Source organism: Curcuma longa, chromosome 11 (assembly GCF_044706935.1).
Source record: "Curcuma longa cultivar G26 ecotype Majalengka, Jawa Barat chromosome 11, ITB_CL_G26_1.1, whole genome shotgun sequence".
NCBI classification, from domain to species: domain Eukaryota; kingdom Viridiplantae; phylum Streptophyta; class Magnoliopsida; order Zingiberales; family Zingiberaceae; genus Curcuma; species Curcuma longa.
In genome coordinates, this window is record NC_133871.1 from 26384982 (window position 1) to 26404378 (window position 19397).

The window sequence follows — 19397 nt, forward strand, 5'->3', positions numbered from 1 at the left end:
GTGTGAACCTTGCCAAGGGGTCAGGGCGGTTATAAGGTTGTCAAACCTGATTTCTTGGATCTCCTCGTGTCTACACATACAGCCAAAAAGAAAGAATAATAATCAGCAACGACTGAGCTATAGAGCGGTCTGAGATTGGCAGAATTGGTCTCCCACATGTCTTGTGTCGAGGTCTTCTGTCAACAATCGTCAAAACCGATCTCCTCGATCCCGAAAGAGATCTTTCCTTAGATCGACGTGGATATTTCTTTCTCGTAAATACATAAAATTCTCCCACAGATATGAAAACGTCTCTCCACAAGTTTAGCCACTTCATATATTTCTTCTTTCTACTTGAGCGTCGAAGTGGTTTGTCAGAAATCTTTGACACCCAATTAATTTGTTCATTCAACTTCTTCTCAGGTCCTTTCATCCGCGGGAGCAACGGTGCGTGAGTTGAAGATATATTGATTGATGATTTGATCGTCCACAAAATTCAACCGGAACAGATATCAAGCACAGGACATCATATAAAGTGAAATCTTTAGATTGCGGTATCACATGTCTATTTCATCCATCTGTAATTGGATAGGTGAAGTTAGGTGGTTCACTTCCCTCTTGAAATAAGACCACTATAAACCCATCTTGGATCTTCCAAATTAAGAAGATCGTGCCATTTGATGTCACATGCTACCAACTTACGTGACGCCAAAGTTCTCCAACTGTTCTTCTGGCACAATTATTGACGAAGAAAGAGCATACAAGAACCACACACATCACTGTCCAATTCGATGTGACATACCACTTTCCACATGGGGAAGATAAGACTCCGTGGCTGTTTTCTCCACAGCTCAATCCATTGGCGTTGTTTTACTGACTCAATGATGGAAAAGAAGAACAGTGCTTTTGGTACAGTTGGTGATCCTTATATTCATTATTGTGTCAGAAAGTGTCATTCACTACGATGCTAATGAAGCTACAGGAAACAGATTCCTGAGGGAATCCAATCCACTTCATGGTTTACTGAATCTCGCTCGAGTTGACAGAATCCGAGAGGGATCGAGATCGCTGCCTTCTGACTGAGCTCTTGCTGTTCTTGGGAGGAGCTGAAACCTTGCACAAGGTGACTTGCATTCTTCACACTGGTTTGATTCTTAGAACCATAGTTCTTATTTGCTTAGTTTCGGTGCAATCTATTGAGCATTTAGGAAGATTTGGAATGATTTCTTGTTACCAGAAGCTCTCCTTTTAGGTTTACAGAGGTACATTTGCTTGATGTTTCTACTCCACTGCCTTCTTTTCATGCTTTAAGATCGATGAGTCCAACAAAATCTCTAAAATGTAATTAGACACAAACACACTAGAATTTTTGTGGCAAACTTTTCCTCTACTGTTCTTCCTTCACTACGTTCCCTTCATCTTCTTCACTTGCAGCATCAAAGCATCAGAATTGAAAGAACATGAACTTTCAACGATTAGTTTTCTTTCCACTGCTATATTTTATGTTATGATGTTTCTATTAACTTGTTCTTCCCTTTCCTTGTGTTCACCAAAGCACTGGGATTGAAGAAATGAGATCTCAGTTTCTGTTCTTGCCATTGTTCCTCTACTTCATCATTCGAGTCACAGCTCAAGAACACCCTGATGTGGCAATCATAGTGAAGGGGTCTGATCTAGTAGCCGAAACCAGTGATACTTTTATTTGCGCGACTCTCGATTGGTGGCCGCGCGAGAAGTGTAACTATGATCAATGTCCATGGGGAGAATCTTCAATCCTAAATCTGGTGAGTCCTCTCACATGGTATACATGTTTAGTATGGTCATAGGCAATCTCACAACTAACTGTTGGCTGGCTCCATGTTTGTGCTTCAGAACTTGTCTCATCCACTTCTGGCAAAATCCATCAGAGGTAATCCCTTCCTGTTCTTCATAATGCTCCTCCTAGCTAGATGCTCAATCACAATTGTTCCATCTTATTCAATTCAGCTTTTAGTCCATTGCGGATAAGAGTGGGAGGTTCCTTGCAAGATCAAGTTGTGTATGGCATGCCAAATCTAAGGACTCCATGCCTTCCTTTTTCGAAGACCGACAACGGTCTCTTCGGCTTCTCTAGAGGATGCTTGAGCATGGCGAGGTGGGACGAGATAAACCGCCTATTTCAGAATGCCGGGTAATTAAGTTCTTCGAAGAAGAATGCTTAGAAGAAGCCATCGTGTTTCTGTAACTTGTTTGATTGCCACAGAGTCGTCGTCATGACGTTCGGTCTGAATGCACTATACGGGAGGCACCTCGCACAGCGCAATCAATGGGTAGGAGCATGGAACTCCACCAATGCTCGAGACTTCATCGAGTACTCCATATCCAAAGGATACAACGTCGATTCATGGGAATTTGGTAATCCCTCTTTCTTTCTTTCTTTCTTCTCTCTTTGCATTCCTAAGAGAATTAGAGACTTGATGATCAGGCAATGAGTTGAGCGGGCAAGGTGTGAGTGCGAGTGTCAGCGCCGAGCAATACGCCAAAGATTTGATCGCGCTCAAAGCTGCTCTGAAAGAGTTGTACAGAGGTTCGCGACGACAGCCGTTGTTGGTGGCTCCTGGCGGCTTCTTCGAGCAGCAATGGTATGCGCAGCTCCTGCGGGACTCCGGCGCCGGCACGCTCGACGTCGTCACGCATCATATCTACAATCTGGGTCCAGGTGAGTTCAGAAACACCATGCACCGTGATTGGAAAAGAAAAATATAATGAAAAGTTTTGCAGGTGATGATCAAAACATACGAGAAAGGATTATAGATCCAGTATACTTGAGTGGGGAAGCAGATACGTACAGGGCTCTGCAACTCACTATAGAGAGGAATGGACCATGGTCCTCTGCTTGGGTCGGCGAAGCCGGCGGCGCGTTCAACAGCGGCAGTAGGCTCGTCTCGAAAGCATTCCTCAACAGCTTCTGGTAGACTCGCATTGCATCTCCTTTGCAAATTTGTGACTGCTCGCGTGCATGCGCTCGCTAAAGATGAACGCGATTCAGGTACTTGGATCAGCTCGGCATGGCGTCCAAGTACAACACCAAGGTTTACTGCAGACAGACGTTGATCGGAGGGAACTACGGTCTCCTCGATTCGAATACTTTCGTTCCGAATCCTGATTACTACAGGCAAGGCCTCGGATCGCTCAAAAACCGATTTCTTTCTTGTTTAGAGTCATATGGTCGAGTGATGTCCTTTCCATTTCTCGTTGCTAGTGCTCTGCTGTGGCATCGGCTGATGGGGAAAGGAGTGCTTTCGATCGATGTCAGTGGTTCATCGTACCTGAGAGCCTACGCGCATTGCAGTAAAGGGAAAGTAGGCGGCGTCTCTATGCTGCTGATCAATCTGAGCAGGTACACCAAGTTCAGCGTGCGTGTCGTCGGCGTTCTCTATGGCGATGGCGATGGCGATGGCGAAGGCGGCCGGAAGGATGATGGTGATTCCTTCATCGAAGCATCACCGGAGCCTGGAAGCAGAGAAGAGTATCATCTGACGGCAAAGGACGGCAACCATCTGAGCCAGACTGTGCTGCTGAACGGCACTCCGTTGGAGATCACCGGAGAGGGAGACGTTCCTCCTCTGAACCCTGTGCATGCTCCTGTTCGATCGCCCATCGACGTGGCTCCCTTGTCCATTGCGTTCGTCGTCTTCCCGAAATTTGAAGCAGCAAAAGCATGCATAAGATAACGTCGCCCCAAGTAATGGAAGAACATTACCATCAATTAATCAAATAAATCATCCTACTTTAGTTTATTGCATCAATTTCATACCTGAATTCATATTGATTTCTTTTTCACCTTCTGAGTTTGAGGAACAAGTTTTGGCCAAGAAAAGATCGCATCACAGGGAGATGAAAAAACACAATTGAACATATTAAAACTGACTGAAAGAATTAACTGCACATTTTCAATATCGTATGAATTAAGACATTTCCTAGGGTTCCCCGATATTCAAAGGGGGTTGGAATGTTAAAAGTAAACATCCATGGCCTCTAAATTTAGAGGTCAAATTAATAAATAAGAGCCAAAATAAATTTTTCAAGAAACAAAACAAAAAAAAAAAAAAAAAAAAACCCACACAAAATCCGCATCCTCCAAGACAAGTTATCTCTTCAGTATAGTATATACTGGTCGTGCAGCCGGATGCTCCTCCTCTAGCAACAAGGAGCAGATTGAGACTGTTTGTTCCATAACAGGAATACAGAACTACCTTCAGAATGCCCAATACTAATTATTATTACCTTAGAATGAATCTAATTCCCAGAGTTTCCAGAGTCAGAAGCAAAACAGGAATCTGCCAGATGCATCCCATGTTTCAACTGTACCACTATGCAACTGAGTTCTTGGTTTACCAAGTGGTTCTTTCGGATAATTGAGTGAAGAATGTGCGCGAGGTGAGATTCGGAACTTCTTCCCTCGATTTTCATGAAGTCCAGCTATGTGACTATTATTGAGGGTCCAAGATATGGCAATTCCTGATGAAGTCATTGGAATAGTTTACATGCAGCGTCCAAAAGGGCTGTAAGCGCTTATATCCAATCTCCAGCCAAGGCTTGCACTGCCCGTTGTAGTGGATCACAGCAGCCTTCTTCACGCTGTCGAGGTCAGTCTTCTCCTGATAGCCCAGACCTAACAAATGCCAGGATGATTCGATAGGATGCACATAACCTCTGAATGCAATTAGAGCTGGTGGTAATGTCCCCAGCTTCCATAGTGTCAGATTTGATTTCAGATTCTGCATTGAGATAGAAGAAGAGGAGACAATAGGCATGCATGTACATATTAGGGAAGCATCTATGAGGACATGATAAGTAAAAACAACAAGCAATTGATCAATTACAAGTTGCATTTTTCTTATGCATGTGATTTGACAAGATCACCTAGTGGGATAAGACTTGATTGTTGTTGTTGTTGTATGTGATTCGACAGGAAAACACTAATTAACTTTCGCCAATATGAATAAGATACAATAAGAAACCGAACACCTTGACCTGACAGAAAGAATAAAGGTCCTACACTTAGCATAGGCCTAGATTTCATAGGCAATAATATGGTCAAAAGGGAGAATTTGGAACCTCAGTTTCACCTGGGTACATTAAACTGTAATGACATCAGTAGGATTTTATAAAGACTCCACATGCTATACGCAAAATGCACATAAAGAAAGTTGAAAAGTATATGATGAGCATTTGTTTAAAACGACAAAGACTGACACAATAATATAATTAGATCAAGGACATCAATTGTGGATATTCCTGAGAAAATTTCATATTCTAGACTCTAGTTACAGCTTGCGTGGCTGCCTATCTTATTCCATTATTGAAATGTACGCTTAACTGAGATGGGGAATGGGCTGGGTTTGAACATATGGTGAAACCGGCATAGGCATTATCTGACAAGTGATTTATCTGATTATTAGTTCATCAAAAACTGCAGAACATCTCCAAAGCTATGGTCTATCCACACAGGACTAGCTGCAGGTTACTAATGAAATATACATAATGCAATTCAATGAATTTAGAAATAGCAAAAAAAAAGTTATTGAGTATAGAGTAGAGGAAAAATGGAAGATAAAACCTAAATTCAAGGTTCATTAGATTCTCTTTGAATTTGGAACTAGCTTCCATTAATTTTGATGGTTCCTCAAAATTGGTTAGAGTTGGATTGGTTATTTCTGCAGGGTACAAGAAGCAAGATGTTCCCAACAAATGGGTTTTTGGTAAATACATCTTATTCCTCCGAATATAACATCTTACCATGGACCATGGGTCGACCCAAGTCAATTAATTTTTTTATTGTCTTTTATTGGTCTGCCTCATACTCTTAACACCTTCAACTCCAAATTATCAACATACTAATTTTGAGATCCTCTTGATCATTTTCCAATATGTTCGTACTACAATATATTTTCTCTCAACTCATCTATCAGAACTACAAGCTGCTTAATTATATATAAAAATCTCCCGATAAATTCACAAGCAAATCCAACATTCTTATCTATATCACAATATTCATTTGCATGTGTTTGTTAATTATCTAACAAATATGAGACAATGTCTTAGAACTTTTATCATAGCACAACATGATGGCATGACTTTCATCCTCTACAAACTACCTAACAGTTAATCCTGTAGGTTCTTGTTAGTGCACAAAGGTGTATAATTGAACTTTCATTTAAACATGGAGGTTAGCAGATTGTTTGATTGGTTTTGTGAATGATGAATCTAAACGTTTTTACTGAAAATGACTTAAATGGGAACCAAAGTTTAAAATCCAAGCAAACTCCATTTCTATTACAGAAAATTATAAATACATGTGATGAATTTAATCTTGCTTCAGGAACATATTGTCAAAAACATTCCCAGAGAACCCAAGATGCATGTAAGAAGTAGCATCGCTGGCAAGCAAACACCATTTGGATTAGGATAATGTAGTATTCAACAACAATTGTATTCAAAATTGATGATTTTTTTTTCATATCACACCCAATGTGTCTAAATGCTATGCAATTCATTTGATCTTGCAGCCAATCAATGATTTTACATCTGTAATCAGAGTGATGCATCTATCTAAAATCAAATATACATGAAAACATAAAATCACTCCAATGTGCAACAAGAACTAATTTGGTTAACAAGCAAAAAAGAAATGGGAAGCAAATATTTTATAGTTCTTTCTAAAAGGAAAATTTAGGGAACTCATTAGGACAAAGGACTAGATGATAACAGAGATTGGACATTACCTCCTTCACCCAGTAATGGTATGTTTCTCGAATATTAGTTTTCCTCCAGGCATTCAAGTCAAAAATATTCATTCCATATGCCCAAGCACATTCATTAGGATCCAATTTATTAGCAATGAGGGGATGCGAGAAGTTGAAATATGTCCTAAACCTTTTACCCATCACCCATGAATCTTCACCTTTGCAAGTTAGGACAGCACCATTTACTTTCCCAGAAAGATCAATTTCCCATAATGGTGACAAGTCACGCTGAACAACAATGTCGTCATCTAGAAACACCACCTTGTTGAGGTTGGGGAATAACTGTTTTAAAATTTAGAACAATCACATTATTGCCATTATTCAGGAAACAATTTATGAAGACAACAAATCTGTACATCAAATATGGGAATGAGATGATAATCACAACCTGACTTGCATGAATAAGATACCTTCTGGTCATCCTCCAGGCCACAAACATGAACATTAATATGCAGACAAACTATTGCAGCAATCTCAGAAAGTTATGACAATCATTAAGAGTAAAGAACAATTATGTATTTCTTGCAAGTTGTTGACAACCTTATATACAACAGATTGCATTTGTACCTTTCATGACCATTATACAATGTTTTATACCTATATTCTAAGTATAGTAGAAGTTTTCACAATCATCACATGCTAAGAAGTCAAAGTCACATGTCCTTGAAAATATTGAAGACACATTTATCCCTGCATGGATGTTATTGGTAAATATTGAAGACGCATTTATTCCTACAAGATATCTGTTAACCATGATTCACACATGGCATTCACATATGGCACAAAACATATTTGAATCCGCTAAAGAAGTCCCACATAATATAAAAGAATCATTTCTGTTTATAACCCATATATCTGAATCTGGTTAAGTAAAATTCAGTTTTAATTAGCTTCACACATCAGCAATTTACCTAGATCCATCTTTTAAACAAATTACTATCTGAGACAATTTGTTCCATTCATTTACTTCCATATTTGCTTTTTTTTTTTACTTCATCTAAACATCAACAAAACTCATTGTGTACATTTTATAATAGGTCACTAGTTAACCCCGTGTTTTAATTTTAAGTAGATGTTGACACAAACAATTTCCAGAATAATCCATTAGCTGATCGTACGAAGGTTAACATATGTCTAAATCAGGCCTTCCAAAACACATATCAAAATTATTATAAAAAACAAATTTTTTCAGGAGGATGGAAACATACACATACGTGTATATTATTCTTGTGGGAAGCTACTAAATAATAATCGATGCATTTCATACATAACAACCACTTGAAGTCATGGTCTTAGGGGAACTTTAACATCCAGAAGGTAATGTCTGTGTCCAGCTCATGAGAAAAGAGACAATCAAATACAATACATTTTCCACCTTTATTCTCCCAACCTTATTTTGAAGGATGAAAATTTTGAAGGGCAGTAATAGCTTACACTATTAATTTTATCTTATTAAGCCTATAATATGACGATTGAAGTAATATTGGGGTAAGATGGAAGATGCAACCAGTAGCAAAGATACTGTATAATAGTCAAAGCCATGAAAGTGCTTAGTATGCATGGCTGGACCCAACAACCTGATTCTTTAGTCCACACTACACAACATAGCAGGCATAGACTGAAAAAAAAAGTAGCAGTATTGAAATTCCACCTTTTTCGTGTTTGGAACAACAGAATTTCTGTGAAAATTTTTTAACAGAAGAGCTGGTATCACAAAACAAAATGTTCACACTAACTAATTTACCTCAGGCAGGTATATGCGCAGATGGTTGAGCAGAGAAATATATTTAGGACTCCTAGCCTGCAATTTAGATGCAAAAACTCTTGGAGTATCTGTGACATCAGCTGCTGTGATATGATTCCCATGATAGTGATTTCTGACACCATTGTGATTTTCAATAGCTTCAAGAACGGGCACATTTTCTCTCGTTAACCAGCCAAACTGGTGGACACCTTTCACTTCAACAATAGCAAAGGGAAGAGGATTCAATGCAAACCATGAATGCATTCCGGGATAGGTCTTTTTGTCAGTTATGACATGGAAGACTACTCTTTTCGGATTTAGTGAAGACGTAACAACTGAGTTGACCACTACAGAGGCTGCAAGAATGTTATCAGTGGCTACGACAAAATGATGGTATGAATTATCTGCAAGCAGAGGTAGCAACTCAGGTGGTGGCAACTGTTTACGTGCTTGTGCATTGGATGAATATTCATCAGTAAGCCGTAATGAGAGACAATGTAAGCCTTTTGGAATAGATGTTGCTGCATAGTGTTTGTGCAGTTGCTCTGCTAGTCGAGATCTTTTCAACTCCCTGTCCATGCTTTCCATCTGCACAGAAAATGACAACTGATAAGAATACACCTCCATGAATATTCACTTAACAAATTTTACTTAAAAATGGCTGACAATGGTTTTTTGTAATTTAAAAAAAAAATCTTACAGCAGAATAATTGGTACTTTGAAAAGAAAAGTTGTTAGTTTACATAGTTTTCCCCTTAATTTTTATCTTAAAACATGAAATTTCTTCAGTAATGGCTAGTCAGTTATTGATAAAACAACGGGCATTACTGTGCACACAACTTATTGATACAAGATAATTCAATTTCAAAGTTTCTAACCTAATCCACCGTTCCTAATCAATTCCCCCAAAGGTCACATAATTGAAGATGATCAGATTCTTTCTAATAAATAGACACACCATAATCTGTTGAAAGAAGAAATGTATCTGGTAGATTTTAACAGTAATGCCTTACACAATAACTTCTACAAAGACCAAACTAGAAACCATGGTTATAGGACTGTAGGTCTACTGCTCCTGGTGCTCTGACTCATTGATTCTATTATACTAGATGCTGAACTGCATGATGTGTGGTATTTTAAGTAACTATATTAAAATCAATAAACATTTATTAATTAAAGTTGTGAGACAAATAATCAAATGATTTTTTTAAAAAAAATGGCATACGAATTCAAAATTTTTTTAAAAAAAATGGCATACGAATTAAATTTCATAGTATAATTCAGAAATCTAGATTTATAAATTTAAGAATTTTGATGGAATAATTAATTTCAAATTGATTGAATTAGCTAATTCTACATAGAATAAATCATAAAAATTATATGTTTAATTAGTTCTAAAAATCATTTTCCTTAGCTGCCTTTATGACAAATAATGCATCCGAAAATAAATATTATAACTAAAGTAATCCTAAAAAAATTGTAATGAGATGGAACCTCAATTATTCATATGCCCAAGCTACCTAATTGCATGGGAAAATTCTTTTTTAATAAAGTTCAGATTATACAAAGTTATCAATTGTTTTTCATATTTATTTTTGTTTTTTCATAACTTAGTTTTGCAACTCTATACTGTAAGCATAGAAATGGAACTGTTTGAACAAAATCAAATGCAAACTAGGTTCCACTCTGTGCCAGCATTTGTAACAATATGTACAAGCCAGATTGCCAGATAACAACCTCTGTTTTATTAGAAGTTTATGAGAAACCACATCTTTTTCAAATCTATGCATCAACACTAGGCACTTCTAGCATGAAGATTGCTTAATAATGCATCATATTCATTTTGGTATTTAAAGACTTCTGCTAAAAGAGGAGTTCCTGTTATTAAACTAATTTGATCATATCAAAGTTACCGATTTGCTAGTAGCATTACAAACACACAAAAAAATAGAATTAAAAAATTAAAGCAAGTAGAAATGAAGTAAAATAAAAAATTAGGCCATGAATCTGTCCACTTTCTCTTCTGAATTTAAGGAAACCAAAACAACCCTATTAAGCTTTAAAATTTCTCTTGGTTTTGAATTTTTGATATTTTAAACACCAAAATTGTAAAGATAGCATTAGGTTTCTACTTCAACTAATATCACTTGTCGATCTTATGATAATGATGTATGAATTTTTCCATGGCAAATGTTGAAGAATTTTAATATACACGTGGCTACTACAAAATAATGATAGATGGATTCAAAATGATAGTAGTCTAAAGTGAAAACAGATTATTCATGACCTTACCAAAATGTCACAAGCATTGCATATCCAATGATCACAACTTCATAAATAATTACTGTAACCAAGTTTTGTTAGTCCCGGCTATTTCATCATAATCATCAAACAATGCAAGTTTCAACTATTTTGTGTCAGGTACATGGATCATATCCCAACATTGGGATCTATGCATTTTGCAATTATATACAGCTACTAATATTCAGATCTCTTAAATCATTTTGATTACATTAATTTGCGTTGCTTGGTCCTCTCTATTCCTTCAATATCAACTAGAAAAAATTCTGCTTGCCCAACTACAAAATCCATTAGTCACCTTTTAACATGTTCATATCATCTTCACTATTTTTTTCTGATTCTACTGTTGATTCAAGTTACATTCTTTGTTCAATTAACACAATAGCAGCTTAGCATTGACATTCTGCTACCTTAACTTTTTGCGGAACATTCTTATAATATATAATGGATTATAGAAAAAATTTTAAAAAAAATTAGCCGAAGGGACATGTGATAATATCATAAAATTTAAAAAGTTTTTATTTTCATTTCCCATCTTGTATATCTCTATCAATATCTTCTTTTGAATAGCATGTTCAAGGTATCTAAATCTCTTATTAAAAATCCATGCCATCCATCTATTTCATTTTCAGGCAGTTGTACTTCCGCATAACTTGAAACATTTGGGTTCTAAAATTTCTTTCCACAATTCAAGCTTTGAGCTTAAGCTCAACTACACCAAGAAGATTTATCTTGAATATAATAGGTAAGTTCAAGATTAGTCTCAATTCTGTGGGAATGGCCAAATATTTGAAACCTAATAAAAAATAAAGGATGTGAAATTATAATTCAACTACAGAAAAATATCCATGAAACAGACCCAAAAACTCAAAAGAGCATCTCCATAAAGTTCAGAGAACCTGAAGCAAACAAGAACTAGATCCTCTCTTTAAAAGAATTACAATAACATGGTGAATATTTTTTTTCTCAAACAAACAAACAAATGCTAAACTACCATAATGTGCTTTGGGGATGGGCATAAAAGATAAGTAAATGGCATACCGTTGCCTTAAAGCTTATAGCAAATGTCTTGGCATCATCCTGGTTATTCTTCATGTCTGAAAGAAACTCACTGAAAGACTCTGGCACTTTTAATCCAGCTGGAATTTCCTCAGAGTTTATTTGGTCAAGTAACTTGTATAGATCTTTAACAAGTTTCTGCATATACATTTAGTTGATTCAGTGTATGATTCCATTTTCACAACAAGAAATGCTTGTTAATCATGAATTTAAGTAACGAAGAAAAGAAAATACTACCTCAGAACCATCATCTCCTCGACCAAGAAACTTTGGACCCAGTCGTCTTCCCAGACAATCTGAAATAAACAAGTTTGATTCAATTTATTTGCCAATGATGAAATTCTGCAATGATTTATACCTTCTGGTAATATACATTATATTTAATAAAGTGAAGATAGTGAAGAATCAAGACAATCAATTGAAGCATTTCCATAAGTAATCTCAATTGTCATGGGGCTCTTGCTTATTCAAAGATTTGAAGTCATTATTATACAACTGCTTAATAAAGAGCAGGTGGCTAAAGAAATGACAAAGAAAACTTATAAGACAGTACAAAGGAAGAAAAAAAATAGGTAATCCAACAAAATATCACATGCTTGATAAGGAAAAATGATAGCCCAAACATCATTATCCACCACATCTCACTGCTAACAAGCTATCAGAGAAAGCTTATATAACTAGCAATCCACAAACAAAAGGAACCATGCAAATGTCGATGGCAAAGACAACAAGGTAAATACTTGGAATGAAAACTAAAATCACGATATATATGTAGAAATTGATTAGCAGTTATAAATTGCTTCAACGTGACGATCCTGAGATTATAAGGAAATTGAACATAATAAATCTAAAATATAAACAGAAGTAAATTATAAAGGCCCTTGTTTACTCAATCAATAATCAAATAAAAGAGACAGAGCAGAAATGTGAAAAGGCATTTAGAGGAAATTCACAAACAGTCAATAAATGGTGGAGAGAATGTTGAGACACAAAAGAACATATATACGCAACTGCTAAACTGTATTTGACTATAATGGTAGAAAACATACATTAATAGGTTCAAGATTTTTTAGTCCTTGTACATTTCCCCTTCAAATTAGATAGGTTTCGTCATTGAAGAACAATCAAGAAGATTAAGTTCAGAAAAGCTTCAAGATTCTGCACAATGACCCTAAAGTTCGTCCCAAAGAATAGAAAAACTGTGGCATTCTCGACAGGGGAACTACATTTATTCCTAGATCCATAATAAAGAATTGGGATGGTTACTTTTGATAAACCAGCAATTGGAGGAACAGATGCAAGAAATGTCAATCCAAAACATCAAAGTCAAATTCATAATCTAAATATAATGAATTTGGATCAAATGATACATAAACTCATCAAACATAAAATTGAATGACATGTTTTGGTAACTAAAAATGAAAGGGAAAGTAAAGATCGAATCTTGCAGTCAGCAATAACATAAGCAGCATCTGGTGACAAATTACAACCATTTCTAGATCCAGAATATACGTTTCCCGAACCTACCCAAGGAGGAGCACTTGTTGACGCCCTCGAGGGTGACGAGGGCGGTGAGAATGAAGACAAATGGCAAAAGAAAGGCGAGGATGAGAATGGTGTGGAAGACGGTCCGGTAGGAGAAATGACGGGCCGCAACCTTCACCTTCATCAAGTCCAGAAACCCATTGCTGCTCGATATCGTTATGCTTCTCATGCTAGGCGAAAACCTAATCTGCATCGTGGCCACTGCGCCAGCTGCGACTCACCGCCGGTCCTCACCGCTGCGGCGTCGCCGTGGCGGCGCCGGCCAGAACAGATTCCCAGCCCACACCGCCTCCGAGCAAAAGAGCACGCTAACAAATCGCGAGGGCCGGCAGGAGAACAAATCAGAGAGGCGGAGATCAGGTACCGGCAGCTGAAAGATCGGATGTGGAAAGGCCGCTAGGTGCCAGCACAGAATCCGCGATCCGAATCGCCAGAGAAGACTGAGAATTCGTGTTCTTGTTGGCTTTGATCTCTCAAATGTGGCGAAATGTTGCGTGATGAGATCTTCCCCCTGTTCAACGAAGAGAGAGAGAGAGAGAGAGAGAGAGAGAGAGAGAGGTGTTAGGTCCTCGAAACAAATGCAAGATTTGTTACTAGTTTGGGAATTAATTTCTTTTATCATATTATTTATTAAATTTATTTTCAATCAGCTTTCTGCTTGTTTGGCCTAAAAATTAAATTGTTATTTATTTTAGATTATTCGAAATATTTTAGGACGACATAAATCCTAAATTTTTATCTCTCATACATAAATAAATATTTTTTCTGATAGCAATTGAAAGTAAGTTAAATACACAAGTAGAATAAAAGGGATATAAAAATTATGTTATGTGGTAAAATTATGTTTAAAACATCTTTCATTTAGTTATAACAAACATATTTAATTTGTTGTGTTTGTGTTAATTTTAGATAACTTTATTTAGTTACAACAAACATTTATTTTGATTGGAATCTAAATCTCTTTGTTATTTACTTATAATAACCATATCTTGCGTTATATACCTTTTAGAAAAATAAATAAAATCGTGTTTAATTATTAATTTTTATAAATTACGAAAACGATATATAACTAGGTACTTTATGCCGGCTTCCGTATTCCATCGGTGTCCAACCATCTGCGGGACCCATTTTCTTACATTGGGGTAGCTGAACGGGTACTATATTGGGTCTATTTCTTCACTTGACAAAGGAATACTCGAAGAGAAAGTCAGCTGGTCAACGCCCGGTCGTACCGTTCGGTTCGCCACGATCCAACCGTAGGAAGGACGAACGGTTTAAAAGCATGCTTGCTCCACCATCCAACGGTCAGATCTCGAGCTCGGGTCTCCGTCAAGTCTTGCTCTTCCGCATTCTCTAAAACTTCCCGTAGAAACTCGATATCCTACATCTAGCTTTCTCCTTATTGCCAGAAGCATATGGTACCCACTCTGTCAGGCCAATCAAACGGAAGGTACATGATGGAGTACTTGTCAGGAGTAGAAAACGTAGCATCGATTTTCTTCTCTCTGGTTCTTTGACGTCGATGCGGCGGCGTTGGGAAGACAACGAAGTAGCAACGAAGCCAAGAGGAAGGTAGATAGATTCTCCCGGGATTCCAGTCGTTCTTCTAAGCAAGGAGGGAATTTGAGCCCCCGGCTAGGTTTTCAGCAAGTAAATTCCTCCTCTTGCTGTCTTCTCGTCGAGATTGGCTCACAACCTCGGCGCTCTGCTTCTTGTCTGCGCTGAATCACTAAAAAGGAGGTTTTGAGCTGGAAATCATCAGGTTGGTCTCTTCCCCTGTTGGCTCGTGTTGTTCTTCTTCAGAATCCTGGATTTTCCTGCTTTGATTTTGTGGTTGCATCTGGTTGTTCAGAAACTAGGTCAAATATTCAATTGAGGCAAAAAGAAAAATCAGGAAGACGAATGATTTGTTATTTTGTTTGGTTGTTCACGTCTCTCCTTCAGCTACAACTTCCATAAAGGTTCCTCCTTGTTCCTAACATTCGTAGCTGTTAGGGTTCAACCCGTCTGATTTTGTGGGTTGATTCTTCCTTTTGTCCCAAAATCTTAATTGTATGGAGCTCGAACTGTTTCTAAATCAGACAAAAGAAGGATCTCCTCTGTAATTAGGATCCAATAGGCATCTTTCTATGGCTGGTTATGTGTCTTTACCAGCTTCTCAGGTAGAAGGTAGGCATGTTGTGCAGGAAGAGACTGAAAGCCTATCCAGTGGTGTGGTAGAAGTGATTGCAGACATTGGGGTTCAGTTCTCCAACTTGACAACTGCAGAAGAAGTATCGATATGCGACATTGACCAGCAGCTGAAAGGATTACACAACAAGATCCTCAACTGGGAGCCTGGGAAGTCACTGATATCTGACTTGGTACAAGTTGTGGATGTAGTCCTGGAGCTGAAAGAGGTTCTTGGATTGTTGCATTCAAGCAGTGAAAATGAAAAACACAATGAACTCCTGACTTTTGCCGAAAGCATTCTTCAGATAGGAATGGCGAGACTTGAGGATGAGTTTGTGGAACTTCTAGCTGATTGTTTCCAGCCATTAGAGCCTGGTGACACCTCCTTTCATTCTGCAGAAGATGAGAGCATGGACTTCTCGAGCAGTTCTTTTGGTGAGGAGACAATTGATAGCGCACCAAACATTGATGTCACTAGAGAGCCTGACAGAGTTGGTGTTGCTCCAATCCAACATGGTCTAGTTTCTGATATTGTATCCATTGCCAATCTGATGTCTCGATCCAACTACAACAAAGAATGTTGCCAGGCGTATGTCATGAGCAGGAAATATGCCCTTGAGGAATGCTTGTCTGTTCTCCAAATCGAGAAACTTACCATCGAAGAAGTTCTCAAAATGGAGTGGAAAGTTTTGAGTTGCATGATAAGGAGGTGGAACCAAGCAATGTATACTTTCATTCGGGTCTGTGTTGCCAGGGAGAGACATCTCTGTGATCTTGTCTTTGGGCAGCTTCCAAACTCAGTCAAACAGTCTTGTTTTCTCGATATTGCAAAGAGTTCCGTCCTTCAACTTCTCAGCATTGTCATGGCGATAGCCATTTCACCTCCAGAGCCAGAGAAGTTGTTTCAGACACTCAATACATATGAGGCTTTGAAAGATCTTCTTGTGGACATGGAGCAGTTCTTCCCAGAAGACGATGGTTCTAATGTTCTGACAGAATGCCATGAAGTTGCAATGAGATTAAAAGAATCTGTGAGAAGAACCCTAGAGGAGTTCAAGTATAAAATTCAATCAAACAGTTCTTCCACTGCCTTTGCTGGAGGTGGCGTCCATCATCTTACAAAATATGTAATGAACTACATAAAGGCTCTTTCTGCGTACAGTGAGGCCCTCAATTTGATTCTTGAGGGTCCTAATGAGAAAGAACATTCACTATCAGAATGCAGTAGGCAGAGTTCTTCCCCTCTGGCTTGGCATTTGACGCTAGTGACGGCAATTCTCGAAGAAAAACTTGATCACAGATCCCAGCTTTACCAAGATGGATCTCTTAAGAATATCTTCATGATGAATAATATCGTTTACATGGTTGACAAAGTAAAAGGTTCTGACCTAAGAAGCCTCTTGGGTGACGAATGGATTCGCGCACACATCTGGAAATTCCAAATGCATGCACGAGAATATGAGAGGACCTCGTGGTCTTCTGTCGTCTCTTTTCTGAGGGAAGAGGGTATTTGTAAGCAAAATTCTAGCTCCCCTTCTGTGTCAGTTCTGAAAGACAGATTCAGAGGCTTCAACCTTGCATTTGAAGAGGCTTACAGGGCACAGACGGCATGGATAGTTCCTAATGAAGAACTCCGTGAAGATCTGAGAATTGCTCTTTCTGCCCATCTGATACAAGCATATCGGACATTTGAAGGTAGGTATGCTACCTATGTGGATGGTGACAGAAACCGTGAGAGATACCTCAAGTACACACCAGATGACTTGGAAGAATTCTTGCTTGATCTCTTTGAAGGTTCCCCCAAGTCACTGCAGAGTCAGCGAAGGTGGTGACCTTCCATGCACTTGAAATTGCTTCAAAATTTCTGTATCATGTATAAAGTCTTCAGGATCTGTTATCAAGTGCCTGCAGAAACAAGATACCCTTCCAGTGTGCCAAATCCTTAGAATTTCAGGTCATCCATATTCCTTTTACCCTTATATACATGTATGTTGCTAAACTCTTCCTACAGAGATGTATTCTCTTCATTTGGCCTAGAATATGTTTATTTTGGTAATATCATTAAGTAGCTGTGGGTTCACTCATCTTGTTTTCACTAATGGCAAAGACTGCAGTTCGACCAATTTTTCAGTGTATAATGTGCTATACCTTCTAAAGCTTCTGACATGTGATCCTTTTCCTGCCACTCCAGTTCTCCATCAAGATTTGACTGGATATTAGCTTTTCATGAAGATAAAATGAGTTTTATTTATAAGTGAGTTTAGCATATTAATGTTCTGCTAATTTGGTGATCATTGTTTACTAGCACAGGCTTCACAATAATACTATGCTCAATTAGTAACTAAACGCATCAGTAACCTCAGTTCCAGAGGAAAAACACTTCCCCTTTGTTATTATGGCAGTAATGCAAAGATCTAACCAGCAGGAAAGCATATTTGTAGATATATTTGAGTGAAGCTTCAAATTCAGTTATGAGAAACACTAGAAAGCTCAATAGCAGTAGCAAACTTTGTGGGAATCATTCAAAAGTAACTTTGTGCAGAAATTTATTGTAAGACATAGTCACAATGCATGAACAGTTGGGTTTGCAAAATGATTCAAACATACATTTGCATGCAAATTTCAGTAGTTTCCTTTTTGACAAAAATGCCATGCTAGAACATCGATAGATTCATTGAATATTAGACAACAAACACTTCCAATGAATACCTTGCCAAGAGATAAAAGAGCATAAGGCGTGATGGGCACTGGGAAGGGCTGGCAAATGGCAATGCCATAGAGTTCTGCTCTACCATGCCCAGTTTGATTGCTTCAGATGAACCTAATCCAATTCCTTCTACATCTTCCCTGTGCCTTTCCCATTGTTGCTGTAGCAACGGAGAAGTCACTGCTGAAATAGATGCCACTTCTCTAGCAATAACCAGATTTGCCTCTTGTGATCTTGTATTTGGAATTCCAGCTTCCAGACCATTCAAGTTTGAACTAGAATTAGTAGCAGTATCCCTCCTTCCTCTCCACAGCCTCCTTCCCACCCCCGGATGGTTCTGTTCGCCTTGCCTCGTAGACTGAAATTGCAAGCTCCACAAGAAGCCTCATGGGTCGGTCGTCTGGGCAAGAGCACAGCAGCTAAATTGTACAAGGACATCGCGATCAGAAGCGCCCAGGTGGTCCACTCCGGTAGGAAGGTAAACCAACAGGCCACGAGCACCCCTACGACAGAGAAGTTGAGCAAGAGGAGAGAGAAGGTGACTACATCAATGGGGACGTAGAACCGCGTGCGATGGAAGTAGAAAAGGAGGACAAGGAGGAAGGTGAGGACGGTGATTACGGAGACGAAGACGAGGGAGTTGAGGAGCTTGTTCCAGAAGAAGTCGGAGGCCTTCTCGGAGTAGGCGATGGAGGTAAAGCCGCTTCCTCCCTCCGTCACCGCCGGAGCGGAGGGCGGTGCGGACACAAGAAGTATGCAGGCGGAGACGGAGGCGACGATGCGGACGATCTCCTCGCCCAAGCTTTCGAGGATGCCGAGGTTGGAACATCGGCCATCGCTGGAGACGGAAAGAGGCCTTTTTTAGGTAAACAATGTTTACCAACAGCTTAAACAACATTACAAGTCTCTTAAAAGTGAATCAAAGCTAATCTTAAAATCTAATACAAAATTAATCAAAATGCAATTATTTAAGACATTTGTTATCATATTTACACCTTGTTAAATATACAATGGGTCATAGTAGATCCTAATTAAATTGTTGTATTAATCAGTGAGTGAGCAACAACTGAAAATTTTTGTATGACAATCTCAATGACGAAAT

The 19397-nt window shown here is 38.4% G+C and overlaps 3 protein-coding genes and 1 pseudogene across 3 annotated transcripts; 2 read left to right on the top strand and 2 right to left on the bottom strand.

The window, feature by feature from the left end:
* The first annotated feature begins 964 nt into the window (after nucleotides 1-964).
* On the top strand, nucleotides 965-3713 carry LOC141839518 (heparanase-like protein 2). The gene is made up of 9 exons (XM_074727269.1): nucleotides 965-1102; nucleotides 1535-1763; nucleotides 1852-1888; nucleotides 1966-2149; nucleotides 2222-2373; nucleotides 2444-2677; nucleotides 2740-2929; nucleotides 3008-3133; nucleotides 3221-3713. Exons 2-9 carry the CDS (start codon nucleotides 1551-1553, stop codon nucleotides 3690-3692), a joined length of 1608 nt encoding a protein of 535 aa, XP_074583370.1. The 5' UTR covers nucleotides 965-1102; nucleotides 1535-1550; the 3' UTR covers nucleotides 3693-3713.
* A 194-nt stretch (nucleotides 3714-3907) lies between these two features.
* Nucleotides 3908-13940, bottom strand: LOC141838909 (putative galacturonosyltransferase 13). The gene is made up of 6 exons (XM_074726533.1): nucleotides 13399-13940; nucleotides 12109-12167; nucleotides 11854-12009; nucleotides 8512-9099; nucleotides 6747-7049; nucleotides 3908-4739 (listed from the first exon to the last, which is right to left on the bottom strand). Exons 1-6 carry the CDS (start codon nucleotides 13607-13609, stop codon nucleotides 4452-4454), a joined length of 1605 nt encoding a protein of 534 aa, XP_074582634.1. The 5' UTR covers nucleotides 13610-13940; the 3' UTR covers nucleotides 3908-4451.
* A 1016-nt stretch (nucleotides 13941-14956) lies between these two features.
* On the top strand, nucleotides 14957-17711 carry LOC141841133 (exocyst complex component EXO70E2-like). Its single transcript, XM_074729259.1, has 2 exons — nucleotides 14957-15178; nucleotides 15269-17711. The coding sequence occupies exon 2, from the start codon at nucleotides 15546-15548 to the stop codon at nucleotides 17418-17420; it is 1875 nt and encodes a 624-aa protein (XP_074585360.1). The 5' UTR covers nucleotides 14957-15178; nucleotides 15269-15545; the 3' UTR covers nucleotides 17421-17711.
* A 531-nt stretch (nucleotides 17712-18242) lies between these two features.
* Nucleotides 18243-19314, bottom strand: LOC141837469 (presenilin-like protein At2g29900; annotated as a pseudogene).
* Nucleotides 19315-19397: the final 83 nt, after the last annotated feature.